Source organism: Nematostella vectensis, chromosome 15 (genome assembly GCF_932526225.1).
Source record: "Nematostella vectensis chromosome 15, jaNemVect1.1, whole genome shotgun sequence".
Lineage (NCBI taxonomy): Eukaryota > Metazoa > Cnidaria > Anthozoa > Actiniaria > Edwardsiidae > Nematostella > Nematostella vectensis.
In genome coordinates this window covers 5,435,971-5,460,906 of record NC_064048.1, presented here as the reverse complement: position 1 = coordinate 5,460,906, position 24,936 = coordinate 5,435,971, and the positions used below count along the sequence as shown (strand labels likewise).

Sequence of the window (24,936 nt, the reverse complement as noted above, 5' to 3'; positions counted from 1 at the left end):
TTGCGCCCGTGATCTTACCCCTGCTACTCATCTTGTTTGTCATTTTGAAACAAACACAAAGATGGCGGCAGCTTATCGCATCGCGCTGAGTTTTTCTTCGCTAAAAATACCAATAAAAGTAAGGTAGGCTAATTGTTAGAGAATTTGGCAATATATTAGTCTCTATTTTTTATCCAGAGTCATGATTGGTAGGGATTTTTTTTGCTTATCCATTTCCTTACAGTCCTATTTGGTCAGTTTTTAAAACAACACAACAGCCTAGATAAGTTTAGATAAGCTCAAAAACTGAACTTTAGAAGCACACTAGCATAAACACATTGGCACCAGTCGGGCCAAGACGGGACGCTAGCACAGTCTATTACCCGTGCAGTTCGGCAACCATGGACAGCTGTTTCGTCCTTATTAGGACTCGTCAGCATGGCATAGCCGGTTTGCCTCAGTTAAACTTCATCGGCAAAAAAACTGCAGGGCGACTTCGACTCGAACGAAGTGCTTTAAACCACAGCTCAGATCCATGTGGGATCTAGAGCTGCGACATACTCGCAAGGATAGTTTGGTTATCCGACGGAGTTTTAGACTAGCAAAGATCGCTTGCGTGATCCGCACAATTGGCATCACGCTAGCCCGATCGCAGCTGTAGATCCCACATGGATCTAAGCTGTGGTTTAAAGCACCTCGTTCGAGTCGAAGTCGCCCTGCAGTTTTTCTATCGGTTCCCTATGGACTGGCTATTTGTAGACAAAACTGTAAAGCATAAACTAGATCTGAAATATCACCATTTCATTACAGTTGGAGAAATAGCTCAAATAAAATAAAGCTCGGACCATGCATTTCAATCAAGTTGCATGTTGGGGGTGTTTACAGCATACAGCAGTTGATATAAAGCACTCTTTCTACAGCATATAGAGGTAGTAGCTAGAGGTGAAAGTTGTTATTATGGATCTCTTTTTTGTTCTCAAAAGAAATTATAGTTTAGAAAAACTGTCCAAGGATTCTCCATATTTAGCTGGCTCCGCTTTTAGGCAGTGCCTAAATCTTTATATTACTTTCTTAGCACGTTCCAATTGCAAACGGTTATTCTAAAAGGATATTGGCATTCTTCATATTACTTTCTTCACTCTATCTTCCCCAACCCTTTTCTTTCCTATTACTTATAGAAACTCAGGTATGAAATTTTGTTCTCGAAAACCTCTTGCGCTTGAAGCGGGAGAAGCAGAGCTTCGGTTGCTTTGAGAACAAGCGGCATTGTTCTAGAATAAGAGAAAAGGCGAAGCCGGTAACCCTGGCATGAAAACACAAAAGGCTGCTATTCCTTTGTGCCCTCTATAAGTATTCCTGTGGTTCTCTTTAGGTGGTCACGTGGGTTAGCCTCCCCAAGGGTCTTTTTTTGCGAACCACTGCCGTCATCTTAGAATGGGCCGCCATTTTAATTTTTTTTTACCGAGAACCGAGTAAAAGTCTCTCGTCCATCGTCTGCGCTCGCCCCAGTTGGAACCCCCTACAACATAACGAGTGTTTTTGTTTGGACATCATTGATTGAGTATTTATTATTTTTATTGTTATTTTTATTGTTGTTATTGTTGCTGCTGCTGTTGTGAAACAAATTCAGATGGCGAGAAATGGGTGAGGGAAGAAGGGGAAAGCTCCCATGGGGGATAATAAAACATGTAGCGATTTTTCTAATAAAATCAAATATAGGTTTGTGAGCTGTGATAATTATTTTATTTTAAAATACATTTGATAAACTCTCTACAATTTCTGGATTCCTTCTAGCAGTAAAAACGACAGCGCTATGTTTTTGCCGATGATGATAACCACAATGCTTTAAAAACTATTTCCGCGATTTGTGAGTCTTATTACCGTAAATAAGTATAAGCAATTACAAAATAAAAATATCTTAAAACATTCAAATTAAACAAAAACAGCAGACACATCGGATCCAGAGTTGTTTTTTTGTCAGGAAGCAAAGCCTGGATAGGAAAATAAGACCGCGCCGTCAGCTGCAAATCTATTTTGAATTTCCTGAATAAAAAATTGAAAGAAAACATGTTCTTGGAAGCATGTTCTAGGAAACATTTCTAGAAAACATCTACTAATAACGTCCCATCTTATGACGCCAAAACCGAAACGACCAGTGTTTCAATAACCGTGAAACATAAGGAAAACGCTCATAATAACTTATGATATATTCGCAATATCGAATGACATCACATATATAGTCTCCATGCCAACATCCAGATTGATGGAATATTCGATGAGGTTATAAGTGTCCATGAAACACGTAACGTATACGCTTCCATTTTTTCAATAAAAGCGTAATGTTTGCAGCAACGACGTCATCTAAAACAGTAATGACGTTAATTGTGGTGGCCTGAACAACATTATTAACACTACATCGACGAGATATAATTTAGGGTGGTGGTTCTTGTTGAATACCTGGACAAACTTTATATGCCTCTCATTTTACTATGTCGGCTACTTTGGTGACCTAACTCTATTATCTCATTCAAACTGACTTTGGACGCTCCTTTGGAGATGCTATTTAAGTTCACGAAACCTCGATAAGTTAATCACTTGGTTTATCATATATCTGCTATCTTGTACAAGCTGCATATGTAAGGTCCCAAATTGACGCTCCCTAAACTTTATTCGGTACCTTTGTTATCTCCTACGAACACTCCCCAGTGTACGTTTAATAAGATCCAACACCCTCCGTATGTTGGACGTAATGGTGGTCGCACCTCTGCTATCTCGTACAAACTAATTTTGGACGCCTTCCAGTGTACGTTTTTAACGACCAAACCCTCCATATATTGGACGCAATGGTCGTCATACCTCTGTTATCTCGTACAAAATTTTTGGACGCCTTCCAACTTACGGTTTATAAGGTCCAAACCCTCCATTTGCTGGACGCAGTGGTCGTCATACCTCTGTTATCTTGAGCAAACAACTTCAGACGCCTCCCAGTGTACGGTTTAATAAGGTCCAAGACCCTCCGTATGTTGGACGCAATGGATGTCGCAACCCTACTATCTCGTACAAATTAATTTTGGACGCCTCCCAATGTACGCTTTATAAGGTCCAAGACCCTCTGTATGTCGGACGCAATGGTCGTCGCACCTTTGCTTTACCGTACAAAATAATTTTGGACGCCTACCAGTGTACCCTTTGTCAGGTACAAAACCCTCCACATGTCGGACGGAACGGTCGTCATACCTCTGTTATCTCGTACAAACTAACTTTAGACGCCTCCCAGTGTACGCTTTGTAAACTCATTTGACTCATTTGGCTGGTGACACTTGCAATGCTGCTTTGGCTCTCAGCTCTGCTTCGGCGATTGTTCTGTTGTTTGTCCTGTAGGTAGCAATACACAACATAAAATTAGAAACTCTGTTGTCATGTTATTATATCGCATTGGAGTGATGGGGCCTAGGCCTGATGGGATGGTTGAACCAAAGGAAAATAAACTCGCATGTAAGCATGGGTAAAAGCTAGCTGCATATTTAGCCAACGCATATAAGCCAAAGCCTGAAGTTATGTGTTGGCTAATTAAAAGTCGTTTGACAAAGGTGGTCGTCAACCGGCTTTGCGACTACGCGACAAGCCCGCATGTAAGCATGGGTAAAAACCACTCAAGCGGCTAGCTGCATATTTAGCCAACGCATATAAGCCAAAGCCTGAAGTTATGTTGGCTAATAAACAGTCGTTTGACAAAGGTGGTCGTCAACCGGCTTTGCGACTACGCGACAAGCCGACATGTAAGCATGGGTAAAAACAACTGAAGCGCCTAGCTGCATACAGTATATTAGCCACTGCAACCGTGTTAAGTCTGAAGTTATGCAGTGGCTAATATAAACCTTTTTCACAAAAGGTTGTCAGTGCATATTGCGAATGGTAAACTGTTTATGGGTACTACTTATTCGTAAAATTAAAGGTGTTAAATAAAGTCCACTCTTCAAGACGCATGGTTACGTTCGGTCGTAGAACTGTCATTTGTCAATCGCCACTTGCCATTTGCATTGACAACCTTTATTGAAATAGCTGTATGCAGCTAGGAACACTTTAGTGGTGTTTACCCATGCTTACATGCGGGCTTGTTGCCTAGTCGCAAAGCCGTTTGACGACAACCTTTTTGTCAATCGACTGTTGTATGCCGAGACCGGCTTCAAAGCCGACTTCAAAGATCATACGTTTCCATCACCAGTTAATGGTGAAAACTAGCATAAACGGGACTGAGACAGAAGTCCTTCTCGCATACAGCTCGTTTAACCGTAAAAAGGAGAATGCGTATCGCTCAATGCTAGACAAAACATACTGGTACCGAACACGTTCGCTGAGTAATCGTATTCGCTTTTTCATTACATCTTTAGCAGACTTTTTATAGACGCTACGATAGAAGAGCGAAACATTTAAATCAGAAAAAAAAATAGCAGAAAGATACTGATTTTATAGTCTTGGATTAGCCCAAAAAGAATAGCAGAAAGATGCTGATTAGAGTCTTGAAATAGCCGTAGACCCATAATACGCCTAATGCTTCCAAAAAAAAAAAATTCTTGCTCGACTGACCACAAGACAAAGGAAATGTTAGAAAGTCCATTTCCCATTTTGACCTTTTCCTTTGTCCAATTGTCAGTCAAGCGAAAATTCTCCAGCAATGCCGGCAGGTTCTGGCTTAACGAGCATGTCGGAAGGGATTAAACATGCACGAGAAAAAAAAATCGGCTATTAGCGCATGCATATTATGTGGTAATAATGCACCACGTGACTTACGTCCTGCGTGACGTCATCAGGCGGTACATGCAGTGGGTGATGCATGATGGTTGAGACTCCTTGACGACGAGACTCGTTTGCAAGCGATTGCGCATGCACAGAAAGCGGGTAAAATTTGGAAGGGATACCATCCACATGGGGAGAGTGGATGGGGAGCGTAAGGAAGTTATTGAACATGCGCGATATGTTAATAAAATAGGCAGGGGGAGTATTTTTTTTTCTGTTCTCCTTAAAGAAGAGCACCAGAATGGCAAACGGGGCAGAGCCCTGGTAAAAAAGTACAAATTTTCTTTCGTTTCTTTAATAAACAAAAGCCCGTAGATCCGACGTGTGTGCCACACGCTGCCGTAGGCCATGAAACCCTTACAAGTGAGATATTTATTTCAGCGAACTAACTCACTTTACTTCAACCCACCCTACAATAAAATCCGTTCGATAATATTTTTAAGATATCCAAAAAAAGTTTAAAAAGTTATTTTAAAAAAGGATGAAAGTCTTAAATATCCAAGACAAACGCAAGTTGGATCTACGGACTTTCAGATAATCATGCAGCAAAAGTATGAGAAGTCAACTGCGAACGAACTCTGTCCCGCACTTTAAAGAACAAGACAAAATACTAGAACAACACTCCATGTGACTTCACTTTTTGGAAAATTTGCCCACTCTTTCAAAGAGACTAGGTACTAGACTAAGAGCAGTCAATACTCGTGTACTCAAATTCGAATTTGATGAGAAAATTGTTGAGAAAGATTTTAATCTGATACTATCAAAACCGCCTGAAACACGAACATAGTGCAAAATGAAACAAAGTGCTTTAAAACCGACTGAAACACGAACATAGTGTAAAATGAAACAAAGTGCTTTAAAACCGCCTGAAACACGAACATAGTGCAAAATGAAACAAAATGCTTTAAAACCGACTGAAACACGAACAGTGTAAAACGAAACAAAGTGCAATATCAAAACCGCCTGAGGCACGACCAGTGTAATGCGGAACAAGTTTCATTAAAACCGCCCGAAACACGACCATAGTGTAAAACAAAACTAAGTGCCTCAAAAGCGCGTGAAATACGACGTGCAAAACAAAACAAAATGCTACAAAACCGCCTGAAACACAACAGTGCAAAACGAAACAAAGTGCTTTAAAACCGCCTGAAACACGGCAGTGCAAAACGAAACAAAGTGCTTCCAAAACCACCTGAAACACGACAGCACAAAACGAAAGAACGAGTGCCTAAAATCGCCTAAGATGGAAAGAGGGCAAAGTTATGGCAATAACTAAAAATAAAGCATACCGAGTAGTATTGGGGTCAAGGAGAAAAGAAAAAGAAGCACTGGATTTAAAAACGATAGTTTACTTTCTACAGTAAAGCACTTTAAAATCGCCTCAATTTAAAGCAGAACTTTATACAGCTTTTTTTAATAGATAATCGAAAATTCTAGTTATTTTTTATCATTTTTGAAATGCTATTTATATAAATTTCTATTTTAACTCACTATCAAGTTTGTTTATATATGTTTTTCAGTTCCTTTTAGTTACGATAAGCTCGATATCCATATTTTGAAATCCTTTCCATATTAGGCAATCTTTAAGCCCCGAAATTAGACGAAGGTAAACGAGACCTGATATGCGGATTCCCCCTCGAGCCGAGTCCTCCACACGGGCGAGCCAGCAGGCTTGGTTTTTTCATTGTTGAGCACGTCAATGTCGCCGTTGATTGGTCGAAACGTGGAAAGCGCGTTGATTGGTCCGTCTGCCGTCTGTCTCCGGGTCAGCTGTTGCTGGTAGCTTTGAGCAGCGGTCTCTTTTCGAACGAGCACATCCTCTGAGCGGTAGTTCATATGAGAGGAAAAAGTCTTACTTTCAAAATTATCAACATCAGCACCGTCGCTTCTACGATGTTGCTCGTTGTAGTTCCCTTTGCGATTGAACGAATTCCGGGTCACGATTGGCTGAGAGCCGAGCTCGTTAGCGCCATGCGAGTGTCCACGACTTGACCTTACATCAATAATAGTTGACATGGAGGCCTGTGGCGTCTCATTGACGGTTGACATGAAAACATCACTCACGTTATACGTCGGCGAATCCGGTCTCGTAGGCAATCCACTAAGTGTTGGAATCCGGCGTGGGGATTCTGGAGAGCGCGGACGCTCTACGGGTAACGCTATAATCTTATTTTTCTCTTTGTTTTTCCTGGCACGCGCGGAAGCCGTCTGGTAGGTTCCGCGTTTTAGCGCTGCTCCGGGGGGTAACTGGGGTAATTCATCCTTTTTAGGAGGGGAGGGTGTATCGAGTCCTAGTCGCTTTAGCTCAAACATGGAGGACTGGAGAAGTTCGACAACCTCGTCATCGTCATAGGGATAAGCGTGCATATTCTCCTGTAGAAACTGAACCACTTCCTCCAGGTTCATCTTCAGAAAGATTTCTAAGAGAAAAATAGGCATATTAACTAAACGAAAGTGTTACCCTACGAAGGTTTAACATAAAAACATACAGCCGATCTTATTTCTGCGATTTCTGTTCAATTTCCAACTGTGAAACCAACTTCTGGGCTCCGTCATTCAGCCGAACGGACGAATTACATTTGGTGCTTTTTATTGGTCAGCGCCTTGCGAAAAGGGCGTAATTGGATGGCAATTCTAGCGCTGCAAAGGAATACGCTTCAAATATTTTGAATGACGGAAACCAGAAGACCATTTAGGTGTTGGAAATCGTCTGCGAGAGTTCGCAGAATACTGAAAACAGCGGGGTTGTAGTCAAAGAAAAGAGGCATTTGAAAGTCAACCAAGCGACTCATGTCAAATATAAACATAAATTTAACTCGCGTTTCAACCACTGAGCGTACATCTTCAGCCTATTTGAAGATATTTTTCTTCACTCGACGTGACTAATTTTTTTTATGCCTTAAAGAAACCACAAAAATCAACACTCACACAAATACGATTTTGCTATCTATAATAAACATCTCTCCTCAGAGAATCCAGCGAAAGGTATGCAATAGAGATAAGGCAGTGTAAGGGCAGTGTCGCACCACAGGGGTCCCATCATGCCTACCCCCCCCCCCACCACCACCACCACCCAGTATTTCGTGGTCCGTTATGGCCCTGAATAGTACCCCTATTATGCAGTCAACCTCGAGATCGAGCCAAGTGGCCGATTACAAGAAGTTGGCCACTTAATTGAGGTTTTCAAGAAAAGTCAGGAATAATATATGTTTTGCAGAGCCGTCAGATAATGCAGTTACGTTACTGTCTTTGAACGTGATTTAAAGGATATGACGGAAAAAACCTGAACATGCGCACTTAGAAGAAATGGAGAATGAAGATACAATTTCTCGCAATGGCCATCAGTTCATTGTATTTCCATGACTGACTTTCCCTTTTCAAAACACAAATAACGTGAGGCTGAAATTCACATACCTAGATGTTGGCTATTTAAGATACTTTTTCCTTGATCTTGCGTTACGTATGAGCTCAGGAACGAAAAGCTCCAATTTCAATGTCCCTTTACAAAAATCGATTTAAAAAAAAGGCGCATTTGATATTTTGTTTGATATTACTCATTAAGTACTTAGGGGAATTTCCGCCTTATTCGTTGTGAAACGAGCTTATTGGCAACGTCAAGTCATGTTTTCCCGTCATGTCGATTTAGAGTAAACTCCATAGAAGCCGTCTGTTTTATCAGCCCATCAATTCCTTTTCTTGGAAAAACTGTTACCAAAGGTTACCAAAGGGTGCTTCGATCCAATAAAAGGATTTTCAGGTCGTTTAATAGGGGTAACAATGACATGACGGAAAAACATGACGTGACGCGTCAAATAAGCCCATTTTACATCGAATAAGGCGGATAATTTCTCTGAGTACTTAGTAACTTTAAGCAGACAAAATATCAAGTGCGACTTTTTTTAAATTGATGCGACTTTTTGTAAAGTGTCATTGAAATTTGGGCTTTTCGTCTGGAACTGATACACAGGGCAATGATGATCAAGGAAAAATTATCTTAAAAAGCCAAAATTTGGTTATGTGCGCTTCGGCCTCACATTATTTGTGTTTGAGAAATCAGTCCGTAATACAAGGAACCTATAGCCGCTGAAGAAATTGTGTCTTCTATCTCTATCTGGAATTGCGCGTTTTCCAGGTTTTTCCGCCATGTCGGTAACGATACAGTGAGAATAACAATTGGGACCGCAAAATGATGAGTGGCTGCTTTGTGTAAGTAAATGGCCACCTTATGGAGGTAAAAAATACATTAAGTGAGAGACTATTACTTTGGGAGTTTGGAAAGTGGCCACCTTATGGAGGTAAAAAATACATTAAGTGAGAGACTAATACTTTGGGAGTTTGGAAAGTGGCCACCTTATGGAGGTAAAAAATACATTAAGTGAGAGACTAATACTTTGGGAGTTTGGAAAGTGGCCACCTTATGGAGGTAAAAAATACATTAAGTGAGAGACTAATACTTTGGGAGTTTGGAAAGTGGCCACCTTATGGAGGTAAAAAATACATTAAGTGAGAGACTAATACTTTGGGAGTTTGGAAAGTGGCCACCTTATGGAGGTAAAAAATACATTAAGTAAGAGACTAATACTTTGGGAGTTTGGAAAGTGGCCACCTTATGGAGGTAAAAAATACATTAAGTATGCAATACAATCAGCTCATTTAAAACGAAAATTCGTAAATTAAAGATAAATGATCTGTTGGATAGGAGCTGCCCCAGCGGCTGCTTCTTGTGTAGCTCATAATTATATTTTAATTTCCCATATTTACCACTCCTATATTCACCAATATTTATCATTCTCTCGGTTAGTATAATTTTGATGTAATTTTTATCAGATGATTCAATCTATATTTTAATCACATATTTAATATTGTATATAAAACATTCATATCATATAGTCCATTATATTAGCTAATTATATTGTATTAGGTGGCCCCAATTAGTACGCTAGTAGACTTTGACACGTTAATAAAGTTTATAATGATGATGAATTTCCAAACTTTGGGAGTTTGGAAAGTGGCCACTTTATGGAGGCTTAATTGCATTTCGTAAATACATTAGAGAGACTTACTTTTATGCATCTTGATAATGTTGTAGGCCATGGCGGTCAGCAATCGGTCGCCTTCCAGGAGAAAGATATCATACATGCGAAGGGTGAGAGAAAATGGCAGCTGCAACAAAAAAAATCATTTAAAAAAAGACGTAAAGAGTACGAAGAGACAGACATATCAAAAGAAAAGATGCACGTAAGTACGAGACGTACAGATCTACCAACAAACGTCATACAAACAAATAGAATAAAAGTTTGACGAAGAGATACATCTACAAACAACAGACACAAAAAAAGTAAGACGTACAGATACACCAGCAAACGTCAGAGAAAGAAAAAGAGTTGCAGTAGACGGCCAGGCAGACGCAAAGACACGACAGACGGAATTACACGACAACTTGAAAAGTAAGACAGACATAAAGATACAAAGACAGACATAAAGACAAACAGATAAACACAAGAGCTGTTTGATGAGACAAAGTTATGTCAGACAGAGAGACGAAATACATATAGACAAACAGAAGGAAAGACGGACAGAAAGAAAGACAAATACAGACAGACGCAAATACTTAAAGACAGACAAAGACAGATCAGATTGACAGACATAAAGGAAGGCAGATAGACACACAAAGAGATTGACAGGCTACTAACTCGGTCTAAGAAGCACTGCATGAACCACTTCAAGGTGTACAGACTAGTATGGCATCCTTCCCGCTCCTATGAAAAAAATCATTTACATCAAGTTTAACATACACAATCACATCACAGGGATGGAAATTTAGTGTCTATAAAAGCGAGCACGTTATAACAAGAAATACTTTTCCAGTCATTTCTTTGTATTTTTGTCTCCTCAGAGATTATGTATTTCTGTCATATAACGAGGTGTTCTAAAAAGTGGGGTGTAATGATCTCTACATTTAAACATTGATTGGAAATATAAAGCTGCAATGAATGGTTTCCCCTATAAGTTTGAATAACCAAAGACAATGCATTCCTACATCTGAACTGAATAGGAAAATATCTGAACAAATTTGTTAACTCACCAAATGCTTGAAAAGTTTGGATAAGAGTTTCTTTAATATCTTATCATGGTGCTCCTGAAACCGCAACAGTTTGGGAAATCCAGGAATGAAGAAACCTAAAAAATAAAAATATATTTATATATATAATAAGTGATCCTTTTTTTACAATCTAGTAGATGAAGTCTCAGGTTCAGTTTCAGTGTAAATTTTATCCATCATCAAACAGAAAACTACTCAAAATAGAGAACATAGTCCAAAATATTTGGCACATAAATTTTAATATTGATGCAGGATTTACTTTTAGATGTTTTTTATGGAGATTTTAGCACATTATATGCCTACCAATATTAAATAAATAAAATAAATAAAGGTGTGGCTCACGAGACCTGTTTAAGTAAGAAAACTACTCAAAATAGAGAACATAGTCCAAAATATTTGGCACATAAATTTTAATATTGATGCAGGATTTGCTTTTAGATGTTTTTATGGAGATTTTAGCACATTATATGCCTACCAATATTAAATAAATAAAAAAAATAAAGGTGTGGCTCACGAGACCTGTTTAAGTAAGAAAATTAGATACAAACAAACAACATATGCATTGCCAGTTTCAATTTGTGCAAGTGCAACTGCAAATACAGTGAATATAACAATATAGTTGAGGTTTGCGGGCATAAATACTGTATGCTTTTGGACTCAAACCCCTAAACCCCTCCCCCCCCCCCCCCCACAGATCCGCTACTGGTGTATATTAACCAGCTTTAGACAAACACAGAGAAGTGTAGAAGTCCGCTCGTAAGGCCTAACATGATTGGCTAGATTACCCTAATTGTTCTATTGTATTCCCGTTCTTCGTCTGTGTTACATCAATCCAAACCAATCCAATGTGGTGAAATCTTCCGATAGCTTCTACATGGCCCCAAACATACCACTTATTTATTGTGAAACAGTGTATTAACCAGATGTAGACAAACATACCATGCATTCCATGCTTCCTGTCCGTCAACAATACAGATAGTGCCCAGAAGGCATCCTAAAAGAAGTCACATAAAACATTGTGATTTCTGCATGCTGTAATTGGAGAACAATCATAGCACATTCATAGCTTTCAGAGAGTAGAACAAGAACTCATGATAATTCTATTACTTACTTCTTCATTGAGATACATCAATAACAAAGCGGCAATACCACTCATGCCTTGACAATAACCAACCTCCTACAGACAATCACATTAAAAGTTATCCTCAACAGGCGCTAATTGAGTGAAAGAGGGAAAAGCCAAGCTAAGTTAGCCGAGCTGGAATAGCCAATCTTAGTTGCAAGAAAAACAGAGACGATAGAGCCCACTAAGTCTGATAGAACGACTTTTCCTGGAGCTTTTCTGGGGTATCGAGAGCCAGTTTTTCAGGCTAATTAAATGTTAAATATATTTAAAAAAATATATGATTATTATAAAAAAATAATGATGACTATGATTGTTCAAGGTGATGATAACTGAAATGTGCTCCTTCAATCTCCAGTATTGTACTAAATATAAATTGCACTTACAACATTGTACATTGAATATGCAGCTAAAACATGAAACAGAGCTTGCTGCCTGCAAGATAATAAGACACAACGGTTGAGACATCTTTACACCGTCCTTTACACATTCTTACAGTGGATTTACGAGCCAAGGCACCTCACTCTGAGATACACTCCCAGAATCAAGAGGCCCTAGCCTACCTCGTGGGGTACACCCAGACTACGGATGAATGGGAACCTGAATCATTTACGGGAAACATAGGGTACACCCTGACAAGAGATTCATAAGATCCAGCCCCTCTCTCTGGGGTACACCCTGACAAGAGATTCATAAGACCCAGCCCCTCTCTCTGGGGTACACCCTGACAAGAGATTCATAAGACCCAGCCTTTGGGGAAAACCTTAACTGAAATCCATTAGGCAAGTTAAGATTTCAAGATTATGAATTTCATTTATTGGGTTCCTTTATCACTATGTAGCTAAGAGGCCCCAGCCCCTTCCTTGAGGTACATCCTGACCGGCTATTCATTAGGCCAAGCCTTTCTCACGTTTGTTTACCTTTGATTTCGCCTCAGCCCTTCTTTCCTGAAGTACACTATAACTTGGGAATCATTGGGCCACAGATTCATTGGGATTACAGAGAATTCATGAGACCACATCGCAACTCTTGCGGTACACCATGACAAGAGATTCTATAGACCCTCTCTGGAGTACATACTGACCAAAGGTTCACAAGACCTAGAGCCTCTCTCTGGGGTAAACCCTGAAAAAGTTTGATGAGACCCAGCCCCTCTCTCTGCGGAACACCCTGTAAAAGGTTTATGAAACCTAGCTCCCCTCTCTGGGGTACACCCTGACAAAAGTTTGATGAGACTCAACCCCTCTCTCTGGGGTACACCCTGACAAAAGTTTGTTGAGACTCGACCCCTCTCTCTGGGGTACACCCTGACAAAAAGGTTGATGTAACCCAGCCCCTCTCTCTGGGGTACACACTGACAAAAAGGTTGATGTAACCCAGCCCCTCTCTCTGGGCTACACACTGACAAAAGGATCATGTAACCCAGCCCCTCTCTCTGGGGTACAAACTGACAAAAGGTTCATGTAACCCAGCTCACCCCTTTTGGGGTACACACTGACAAAAAGGTTCATGTAACCCAGCCCCTCTCTCTGGGGGTACACACTGGCAAAAAGGTTCATTCAACCCAGCCCCTCTCTCTGGGGTACACACTGACAAAAGGATCATGTAACCCAGCCCCTCTCTCTGGGGAACACACTAACAAAAGGTTCATGTAACCCAGCCCCTCTCTCTGGGGTACACACTGACAAAAGGTTCATTTAACCCAGCCCCTCTCTCTGGGGTACAAACTGACAAAAGGTTCATGTACCCCGGCCCCTCTCTCTGAGGTACACACTGACAAAAGGTTCATTTAACCCAGCCCCTCTCTCTGGGGTACACACTGACAAAAGGATCATGTAACCCAGCCCCTCTCTCTGGGGTACACACTGACAAAAGGTTCATTTAACCCAGCCCCTCTCTCTGGGGTACACACTGACAAAAGGTTTGAGTAACCCAGCCCCTCTCTCTGGGGGTACACACTGACAAAAAGGTTCATTTAACCCAGCCCCTCTCTCTGGGGTACACACTGACAAAAGGATCATGTAACCCAGCCCCTCCCTCTGGGGAACACACTGACAAAAGGTTCATGTAACCCAGCCCCTCTCTCTGGGGTACACACTGACAAAAGGATCATGTAACCCAGCCCCTCTCTCTGGGGTACACACTGACAAAAGGTTTGAGTAACCCAGCCCCTCTCTCTGGGGGTACACACTGACAAAAAGGTTCATTTAACCCAGCCCCTCTCTCTGGGGTACACACTGACAAAAGGATCATGTAACCCAGCCCCTCTCTCTGGGGAACACACTGACAAAAGGTTCATGTAACCCAGCCCCTCTCTCTGGGGTACACACTGACAAAAGGATCATGTAACCCAGCCCCTCTCTCTGGGGTACACACTGACAAAAGGTTCATGTAACCCAGCCCCTCTCTCTGGGGAACACACTGACAAAAGGTTCATGTAACCCAGCCCCTCTCTCTGGGGAACACACTGACAAAAGGTTCATGTAACCCAGAGAGAGGGTCTCCCTATCTTGGGACTCCAGCCTTTCTCCTTTACAACACACCCTAACACCTGACTTTAAAGGCCTAGACTCATTGACTTTCATGTAACCTTTAACTGGAGTTCCCATATCTATCTATGGTGCAACACAACTCACTTTATTCCATATCTTTCCCTAAACATGATATGGTCACGGTATGTCCGGTTTACATCAAGATCAATCTGTCGTAGGTCAGGAGACTGAAGACGAGCTATCCTCTTCATTGTCTGGATAGAAACACAATGTCAATGACATTAAAGACGTCAATCACGCTGCATTTTATGCTTTGCTTAAAGCTGAATCACATGAGGAATTTTCCATTGGCTAATTTAATAGAGAAACCAAGATACTGTATTTTCATTTAAATATTGTCAATAACATACATACTGTATCAGATTTTATTCATAGATCGTTATTTTGAAGTTTCTTTGCAAATAAACCGTTGTATTGTGCTGATCGACATTCTTTAACTAAAATTACAAATACAAATGTTGACCCATGCTCTAATTACCTCATAAGTTGTTGTTCTATTAGGAATCTTATCCACACCAAGGAGTTTTTTCCAGATTTCTCCTCTCATTGAGTTAGGGATCCCTTTATAAACTCGCTTTCTCAGCTGAAACAATAACAAAATATGCTGTTATATTCAGTCGTAGAGTCAATAAAAAAATGAAAAGATACTAGTACTGTAGCAAAGTTAGAAATAAAATTGCAGACTGAAATTAAACCTTTTTTTACATTGGGTTGTTTGAGTTGGTACTGTACCAAAATACTAAACAACCTTCATTTACACAAAATTCTTCCTTTTTAGATTCAAATTTCGCTTGCCAAACTTGCTTATTCTCAAATTTTATTCACTTGAAGCTCATCCCATGACAGGACAGGTAACTTGTCAATTTGCTATGAAGGAATGATTAAGATCACTGTGCTATCATATGAAAGAACCTATCAACAGACTTGTCATACATTCAAAATGTTCAATCATTTGTCGGAATAAGCCCACCTAGTTGTGAATCACTTTCTGCATAAATGCTAGCTAACTACAATACCCTGAATGGTGCCAAACATATTGGACAGTTAGCAAGCTAGCCATCAAGCTAAAATGCTTGGTCTTTTCCCATAACAAAATTGAGTGTATGCATGTTCAAATTTTCTCGTCAAAGGACCTATTGTGAGCATACAGTACAGACTGACAGTATTTTAACATTTTCCAGCGTGGATTTGGCGTGGATTCTGAGTGGGTTCTGAGTGCAATCCACACACTTTTACTGCGTGGAAAACCAGTGAGTGGAGTCCACTCACTGCGTGGAATTTTCCTTTGTTATGCAGTTTATGTGTGGGTAGTAATTGAAGTGTACAGTGGTGTGACCGGAATGTAGAATAGCGAAACTCAACGCAACGCTTGATTACTCGGATAAGTAAAAGCTCGCTAACAACAAAATCCAGATTTCAAAATTTTTACGGAAAACTAGCATCGACCGTAATCCCATGATCCACTTGTACTATTAAGCACAAATGTATTTTTTAGGCCAATTTGATGGCCAAGTCTATTGACATATAATAGTGCCTGAAAATAGCCCAGTATTATTGATATTCAAATCTTTTTGCTGTACCTTTTCACTGCGAACGTACTTATCCCAGTTCTTGATCATTTTCAACCATTTAGATATCCTAGACCTCTCAAGGGCAATAAGCTACAGATGACAAGAAAATGTTAAGATTACTAAGCATACCTGTCAACTCTCCAACATTAGGCAGGAGTCTGGAGATTTTGGACCCATTCTCCCATGTTGAGCAGATCTCTTACTTTTAGGGATTTTCATCGCTCAAAAAAATAATTTTATAGAAAATTCACATTTTGCCTATTTTGCATTAAAATAATTCACACAATGCTCCACTTGTGTAGTGCAATTTATCTAACACCCTTGTGAGATCTATGAGTGTTATTTTTGAGTGAGAGCTTTTTATATGCCAAACGCCTGCGAGGGTATACCCACCCCTCCCCCCCAAAAAAGAATTTATCCTACTCCTCCCCCAAAAAATAATCAAGCCGTGAGATTTACAGGGGTTGACAGGTATGACTAAGGAGCATGCAAGGCAATGGTTTAAACATTAACCATAACCATATAGAGACACCATGAACTATACCCTCACCCCAGTAAAAACATTGAATAATTGAGTATTCGAAGGTTGAGGCAAGGGGATATACAGTAGTAATAAAGGATTTACATTACAAACCTTTTCATCATGGCCCTCTGGAAGTGGATTTTTACTGACAAAATAAAAATAAATAATTAAACTTTAATAATGATAAGGAATGTTTGGGTTCAATGGAATGCAAGGGCGATTGCCTGAATTTTTTAGCACTCATGTGGATTTCATATATATATGGATTACATATTGGGTCCAGTATGTGCTTACCCTGTTGCTTGCAAAGGCAGACACATGCATCAAAATCCTTAAATACTTAACTGGTGTAATAATATGATAAGAAGAAAAGATTGACTGGGTATGGTCACATGCCCGCAACAGAGCTTGGAATGATGGGGGGGGCTGATGACAAACAATTCAGGTTTAAGGTCCTGCATAACAAAGTCTAATACCTTTTTTTCCTAGCGGGTCAATAAAGAGTATGTAACTACTTACTGCAGAAAGCCATATCTGTCAGTTACTTTGTACAGAAAGAAGTTTGCATCCTCCCAATCATCAACTTCTGCTCCATCATCATAACCCTTCAAAAAAGGATTATTTCGTGTTAACATTAGCCTGGTAAGCCTATCATAGCCCATACCTTTTGATTGTACTAATAGCTGCAGCAAGAAATATATTTTAGGCTTAATGGAAGTTGCAAGCCGTCACAGATTGACTTTCTTCTCTCAAGTTTATGTAAGAATTTTGCTAACCATGCATACACTTGCCATGCCGTATACTACACAGGGCATCTGACAGGGTGCGGAAAAAAAAGACAAATTGTGCGAAAATTTGAAAGCAAATTGTGTGGAAAAAAGGGCAAATCTCGCGAGCTTTAAAAAACAATTTAAATTATGTTTTTCTGGAATTGCAAGGTATGTACGTTTGCGTAAACACTAATTAACTGTATAGCTCTATGAAAGATATAATCATCGTTAGAAAATAACAAAGAACAGGTTGAAACAACAAGTAAAGGTACATTAATTTTACGCGATGTAGCTCTGTGTTACAAACGAATTGTCATTCATAATTGATTTTTGTCATTTGATTTGCAGGAGAAAGGAAGATAGATTGAGTGGTATCTGTAGACTACAGTCTCTTTGCTTTAATAAAAAATAGTGCTACAGCTAATTGCATCTCTTTATTGTCGCTTCTGAGCCCTTGTTATGCAGATCATAACGTGATTAAAAATATACCGTTCTCTGTAATTGCAACGCAACAAAAACGTGCCTCTATCAAAGATAACGCGAGATCATGTCAGTGAAAATCTCTAGGGCATTACATCTGTAATGGAAATACTCAGCACGCAAATTTTCAGCACTGACAAAAAACGACTTAAAATTACACAGCAGTTAAAAGGCTATGCTTTGTACAAAACCTACTGATCCACTGCTTCCTGACTGAAGAACCTTTTTCAGTCGTGGTAATCCGTCAAAAATCAAAACAGCTAGGTTTTATTATGTGTTGAGCTCTATACTTCCATGACCGCAAGTCTGACAATCCTACGCTCTTAAATTGCCCTTTTTAGCCAAGCGAGAACTTGCTCTATTTCTTCTAAATTGGACACACAAAAGGGGCCGTTTCCATCAATGGCAACTGGACCATAGAATACACACGACTCGTGACATGTGTCTAGGTCATCTCGCAGCGGCCAATAAAACAACTTGGCTCAGGTGCTGTGGAGGAATTTGTATTCCATGTTCCCTGACTCTTGCAAATTACCGACAGCGCAACCAATGTAGAGCGTGACCTTTTTCTTGCGTTCATACTCCATGGCGTAGTACTCGCCAACTACTGGTGAAGAATTCACATCAAAGGGCTGGGGTGCGCCACGGTGGGGCTCGAGAAGAATATGCCGACGGAAACTTCTGAAGTCGGAAGGCATTGGAGACTAGAAATAGAATGCAAACGTATATTCGAAATTGAAGATCCAAACATGAACGCCTTGGTGATTATATGACATACCTGTAATAGTAGGTTCCTAGCATACGCGCACACATACATGCCACAGTCGTAGTTGTTGGGCTGCTGGGCTATGTCCTGTTGACTGTTGACAGAAATTCGCCAGCTGTCTAAGGCGATGTCCGGATTTGCTTCTTTGAGGAGGTCACACATCTTATGGACAACTTTCAGCGATGTTGGCTTCACATTAGTTGTAGCCATGCTGTCTAGCACGAACATTTCATTGCTAGGGGGAAGCACAACAAGCAGAGTCCAGTGTTGAGCGGCGTTGCATGGCACAATAACAGCATCCTGCTCGAGGATAGAAAAGGACACTTTCGATGCTAGGTTTTTTTGCAACTTAACTGTCGAATTTCTCGCACTCTATTGCCTTGGCTTTAATTCCCCTTGACGCACTGTCCTTACAAATCCGGTCAAAGTAAGCATTGATGACGAAGTTGCATATGCAATTGTCTTTGTCGTTTGGGTTGTCACAAACAAGTGCTTAAAGATCTTTCTGGTCTATCAGATTTCCGCCATTGAACTTATTAGTCTCATCAAGAAAAAACTGAACAAGTGGCTCTTTATAGCTAGGGAAGGTGCACTCATCTTCTTTCGTAAGCAGATTGTACATTTTGCGGTCCAAGCCTTGGTGGACGGGTGGGTAGGTTTGCTTGAACTTTGTGTTGCTCGATGGAAAAGAGCTTCTGAACTTGAGTCCAGCATCTGAACACTTTCTCTTCTTGCTTATATCGCTCTTGTTCTTCGTTTTCTTTCGCTTGCTCGACGCATTGCTGGATGTAGCTTTGAAGGATGGCTTTTGACTCTGATGGATTCACTCTAAAGTTCCAGTTCAAAAAATGAAAGGCACGCATGGTTTTATTGTCTAGAGATCGACGCTTAACTCAAGATATCGGCATACGCCGAGGACGCCCGCTCTACTTCATACGATCCAATCGTGGCGTTGCAGTAGCACGATGCAAGCTTGTACAGCTCTGGGAGCTTGGCAGCATTAGCTTTCTTTGACTGCTTCTGGGCCGAGAAAATTTACGTAGAGATTCCGTTCTTCTTGGGATACAGCCTCAATGCCAGGAATACAATCTAGATCACGAGGGTTGCAGTTACTGGAAACGATATTCATCGGATTCAAAACTTTGACTTGTTGTAAGAATTTGGAAGCTGGCTGAGCACCGTCTACCACATACTTTTTCAGTTTTCTCGCGGCATCTCTAAATGATTTGGTGACCACTGCTATCATCTCATCCTGCTCTACTTCCGTGAAGTAGGCATCCTTTAAACAGAAGGAGATATCTTCTCTTGTGAGCGCGGCATTTTGGTCAACGTAGAAGAGTAAACTTTCCGACTGGTCATGCGCTTCAATGAAGTGAGGTGACCTCTGCTGAAAATAGTCCACGTAGATTCGTAGGACTGGGGCTTTTTCCTCAAGGAAAGCCAGATGGCAGATAAGCTTCTTCATAAACAAAGTGTCATCATACATCTCTTCCAGACGATGTTAGAGAAGCGCACGCGGAACTTTGACCACACTCCAGCTCCTGTTTAATAAAGTCTACACACAGGTGGGCTTGGCTAGGGTGGTAAACGACAGAGTCGATCCACGCGCTCCAGCTTTTAGTAGTTGGGTTCGGAGGCATTAGCACAACTTCCTTTCCAATAGCTTCCTTTAGAAACTGAAGAAACCTACTCTTCCTACCGCTTGAAACATGAAAGAAATTTCTGAAACATTTCACAAATTCATTCACTTCAGCAAAGCCCCTCTTCAGGTCACATGCCACCAAATTCACAATGTGGCTGTGACACGTGATGTGAATGCACATAGGGAAAAGACAGGAAAGAGTGTCTTTGAATGCCTTTGTCATATATCCAACATTGTCTGAGTTAAAAACTCAAACATTGTCATAATCAATCCCACATTCGTGCACTGTCTTCACAACTGCCTGTGCCACAGTTCTATTATTAGTGGCTTCAAGGAAGTGAGTGTCCAACAAATACGCCACTGAGTTTCCACTAGGAGATAGCTCATCTAAGTCCAATAAAACCGCTAGTACGTCAAGCACATATCTCCCCTCCTCGTCGCTCAACTCGCCTACAATTTTGGCCACATTCTTATTCTTTACTAACTGTTGGAGGTCGGCTTTTTCTACCTCATAAACGTCAAACAGGTAGTAATCGCGAAGCTGTGACGCTTTGGGGATTGCACCTCCATTGACCACTCTTGTGTTCAGAAATGTTCGTAGAAGAGCATTATCAGACTTGTGGAGCGGAATGTTTGCAGCCGTGCATGCTCTTAGCCACTCCTGGCAGACTTTCGCTTTTTCCAGCTGGGGCTCGGTCTTGCATTGGAACGCCGTATTCACTGTTTGCTGTTTGAACTCGTCTGCTCGGCTCTTTTTTTCGAAATGAGAATTTGATTGCAGATGCTTATCGACTTTAGACTTCCTCAAATGATCGACAATGATATTGAATGTTGAACAGAACAGCAATTTGTTATCGACATGTTCCACTTGGATACTTTTTTGCTCGATCTGCAGCATCTATGTGCACTGCAAGATGAGGATCTTTTTTCTTGCCTTTGATAAAAAATTTATCCATTTAAGATGAAGATTGTGCTTAGCATTCCTCAAAGACGACTGAAAAAGCTTGTAGTTATGTTTTCTTTTAGTTTTCCCGCGAATACATACAGTATAACACGAACACTGATTGGTAGATGAGAAATATAAATCTAGAAATAAGGCTAGGGCCCAGGCCTTTTTCAGTAGTTATAAGGAACGCCTGGTGCATTTTTGCAAATATGACGATCGTACAACATGGAACATAAACAATTCTGATTTTGTTGGAGTTTTGCAGCCTTTTTCGGCTATATTACACATGAAGGAATCTACCCAAGTACAAGATAAGCATGAGAAAAAAGGTTTGAGTACTTTTTTTTTCAATTTTGCGAAAAAAATCCCAGATTTTGCGGGAAATTCGTCCAAGTTGCGGAAGGTGTGGAAATTGCTCTAGGGTGCGGATCTGCACCCTTGCACCCTGTCAGATGCCCTGGCTACAAGCTTCTTAGATTCTCAAGTTTTTTCTAAACACAGTTTTTTTTTATTCTCGCTTAAAGAGGTCGTACTTACTCACTTAATTAGCAAAGCACACAAACTGTTTCAGGATTCTGGAACAGGTTTATTTTATGGATAGAATTTGAAATTTTTGGGTGTTGGTTTATAGCTTAATACCCTTTCCACACTGGGGAGTTTTGAAATGCAGCACAAGATAGCAACTGCATACTTACCCTATCATATCTTGCCACAGTGGCAGCTTTTGCCTTGTCGTACTCATCATCCGGTTCTGATGAATGAACACCTGCATAGAACAAACAATCAAAACATCAAAACAATTTTTACCAAATGGCAATGAACAATAAATCAAAACAGCCTCTCACAACCTGCATGGAACAAACAATCAAAACAGTCTTTGACAACCTGCATGGAACAAACAATCAAAACAATCTTTCAAAACAGTCTTTGACAACCTGCATGGAACAAACAATCAAAACAGTCTTTGACAACCTGCATGGAACAAACAATCAAAATAATCTTTCAAAACAGTCTTTGACAACCTGCATGGAACAAACAATCAAATCAATCTTTGACAACCTGCATGGAACAAACTATCAAAACAGTCTTTGACAACCTGCATGGAACAAACAATCAAAACAATCTTTCAAAACAGTCTTTGACAACCTGCATGGAACAAACAATCAAAACAGTCTTTGACAACCTGCATGGAATAAACAATCAAAACAATCTTTGACAACCTGCATGGAACAAACTATCAAAACAGTCTTTGACAATCTGCATGGAACAAACTATCAAAACCATCTTTCTCCTAATCAGTGTAAATGTCTATTAGTGCATTTCGTCAGATTGGGTATTACCCTCTAAGGCCCATAGCTAAGAGGGGTCCAAGGGAAGAACTCCCCTCCCCCCACTTGACTGAAAGGTCCCCTCTAATAAAGGAAAATTCAACTGTTGGAGGAAATTGGGTTGGTAAACCTGTGACTTCTATCTCTTAAATTCTAATTAACAATTTTAAATTTACTTAGACTCTGAAATATGTATGTTTACTGCATAACTTCCTGATTTGTCAAAGTCTGAGAACTCCCAAAATTGGAGGAAAGAAAATAACAAGAATGTCAAGATGTATAAAAAAATAATCAGTTAAACAATTTTTTTTTTATTAGGGATTATAAATTTAGCATGGAGATCTAGATGATAATAATAATAATATAACAGGATAACTTATCACTAAGAGCACACAACTATTAAAAATAATGTAATAATAAACTGTGAAACCCATTCAGAACAAAGAGCTATTTGTATCAATTTAGCATGAAAGTTCATAAAGTTCCATTCATATTTTTTTGTAAAATGGTGCATGTGAAAATACCATCGTCACAAGCTTGCTGAGAGGGTATCATCGCTCTATCGTTCTTTTAACAATAACAATCACAACAAACTAAGGGCCATTCCATTTTTTATCCACCCACCCACCATTGAGAAGAATTCTGAGGGGCATGGGCTGTGTGTGAAGTTTCTGAGGGGTAACACCATCTAAGAAAATTTCTGAGGGGTTGCTTGAATGAATAGTGGGACTGTTTTGATATCTTAATGGTATCATTTTCAAATGGAAACAACAACAAAATTCTGAGGGGTTTCTGATAAGGTTAAGTAAAAATTACCTTGGGGTCTGTTAGCTGCCAAATCGAAATTTCTGAAGGGTCAGTTTACTAAATCAAATCCTCAATAGGTACAGCAAGGGAGAAATTTCTGAGGGGTCCCAGGTAAGTTTATGTCAGAATTTCTGAGGGGTGGAAGTTTTACTTTTTCTCCTCAATGGTGGGTGTGTGGATAAAAAAATGGAATGGCCCTGAGATATGTGAAATACATCTAAACAAAGTGATAGTTGAGTTTAATGGACTTATTTTAAAACATTCCAAATTCAGTAAATCAAAAGACCTAGTTAATTCAAATTCTTCAAATTAATAATATTAAAAATGTACTTGATTTGATAAAAGGATAGAAGGAATGTTGGGGCTCGGGACGTCCATTTTGCAAAAAGGTTTGCAAGTAGGATGACACTTTTACAAAGATAACATCATTCCATAGTCAATGAAGAGTGTCGAAATTGGGCAAGTCTGTATTGTATTTATAGAGAGTACGGAAACACGATCTTACAGGCGTTTATATCTTATCGTTATGATCAAACTAAAGTACAATAAACATAAGGAAAGTAGAGTAAAATAAATTGATAAGAAGAGGGATTTTAATCTGAGTTGCGATCACAATAAAAATCACTGCGGTGTTGCTTTACGAAGGTGTGGTGGAAATGCAGATCTGACCAACAACAACAAACAACATTTTTTATAATAACTGAATGATGGTTGGTTTCGTGTACGGTTTTAATCAAGATAAAAAGGGGATTAAACCCTGGAATAATATCTACGACGATGCAGCAATTCGTGAAACAAATACATAGTAATCTTACACGTTATACGCAATTTCCTTGAGCGCCAAGGTTTCAAGCCTAAGTGCTCAGAGAACGAGGATTCTAGTACGCAAATTCATGAACTAAGTGGTCTTAAATACAAGGATTGGGTTTGTTAACTGGTAAGTCCTTTTCGATTCCCCGGGGAAACAGTTTCTTTCACTTGGAGTAATCAAACACAAGGAGTCGTTCTATCCCCTTTCGATCCATTAAAAAAAACAAAGCCCACCTCTGAATGGAAACTAACGTGTCATACTTACTCATCGTGGCGTATTTTAGTAGCTTGGTATGTTATCTATCTTTTAGGTTGCGATCCAACCTGGATTTTCATAAGAATGTATGGAGAATGTATATTTCCAGGGTCCCTCCTTGAACCTTGTTGCATCCGTTTACCACAGGGAGTGAATCAGATGTGTACACACGCTGTAGAATTACCGAATTTCTCCCAAATTTCGCAAGTTCGAGCTCATATCAGTTCACAGAATACAAAGAAGAGGACCAGGTTATATCAGTACTAGCCATTCATAGCGTTTTGGGGACAATTTGAAGCCAATGTGAGGTAAAATTTGCCACAATTTGTAAACTTCCTCGCTTCATGTTTTCCTTCTGTTTGAAACACGCATGCGTGGAGACATGTTGGGGCCTCGTTCTGGTGTTTAGGAAGCACGCGGGAAAAAGGCGGGTTTCCCTTGCGGGCGCGGGATTTTTTTTTTTTTTTTTTTCCAAAACGACAG

General features: G+C 40.0%; 2 protein-coding genes across 2 annotated transcripts; both read right to left on the bottom strand.

Annotated features, from left to right (window-relative positions):
* Nucleotides 1-1,703: 1,703 nt before the first annotated feature.
* Nucleotides 1,704-24,838, bottom strand: LOC5522332 (USP6 N-terminal-like protein). Its single transcript, XM_001642037.3, has 15 exons — nt 24,463-24,838; nt 21,948-22,018; nt 17,168-17,253; nt 16,760-16,793; nt 16,135-16,215; nt 15,033-15,137; nt 14,639-14,748; nt 12,389-12,437; nt 11,991-12,056; nt 11,819-11,873; nt 10,862-10,956; nt 10,470-10,535; nt 9,840-9,939; nt 6,394-7,196; nt 1,704-3,354 (listed from the first exon to the last, which is right to left on the bottom strand). Exons 1-15 carry the CDS (start codon nt 24,464-24,466, stop codon nt 3,211-3,213), a joined length of 1,869 nt encoding a protein of 622 aa, XP_001642087.2. The 5' UTR covers nt 24,467-24,838; the 3' UTR covers nt 1,704-3,210.
* LOC5522211 (CGG triplet repeat-binding protein 1) lies at nt 19,426-21,939 on the bottom strand. The gene has a single exon (XM_032367430.2). It carries the CDS (start codon nt 21,202-21,204, stop codon nt 20,557-20,559), a length of 648 nt encoding a protein of 215 aa, XP_032223321.1. The 5' UTR covers nt 21,205-21,939; the 3' UTR covers nt 19,426-20,556.
* Nucleotides 24,839-24,936: the final 98 nt, after the last annotated feature.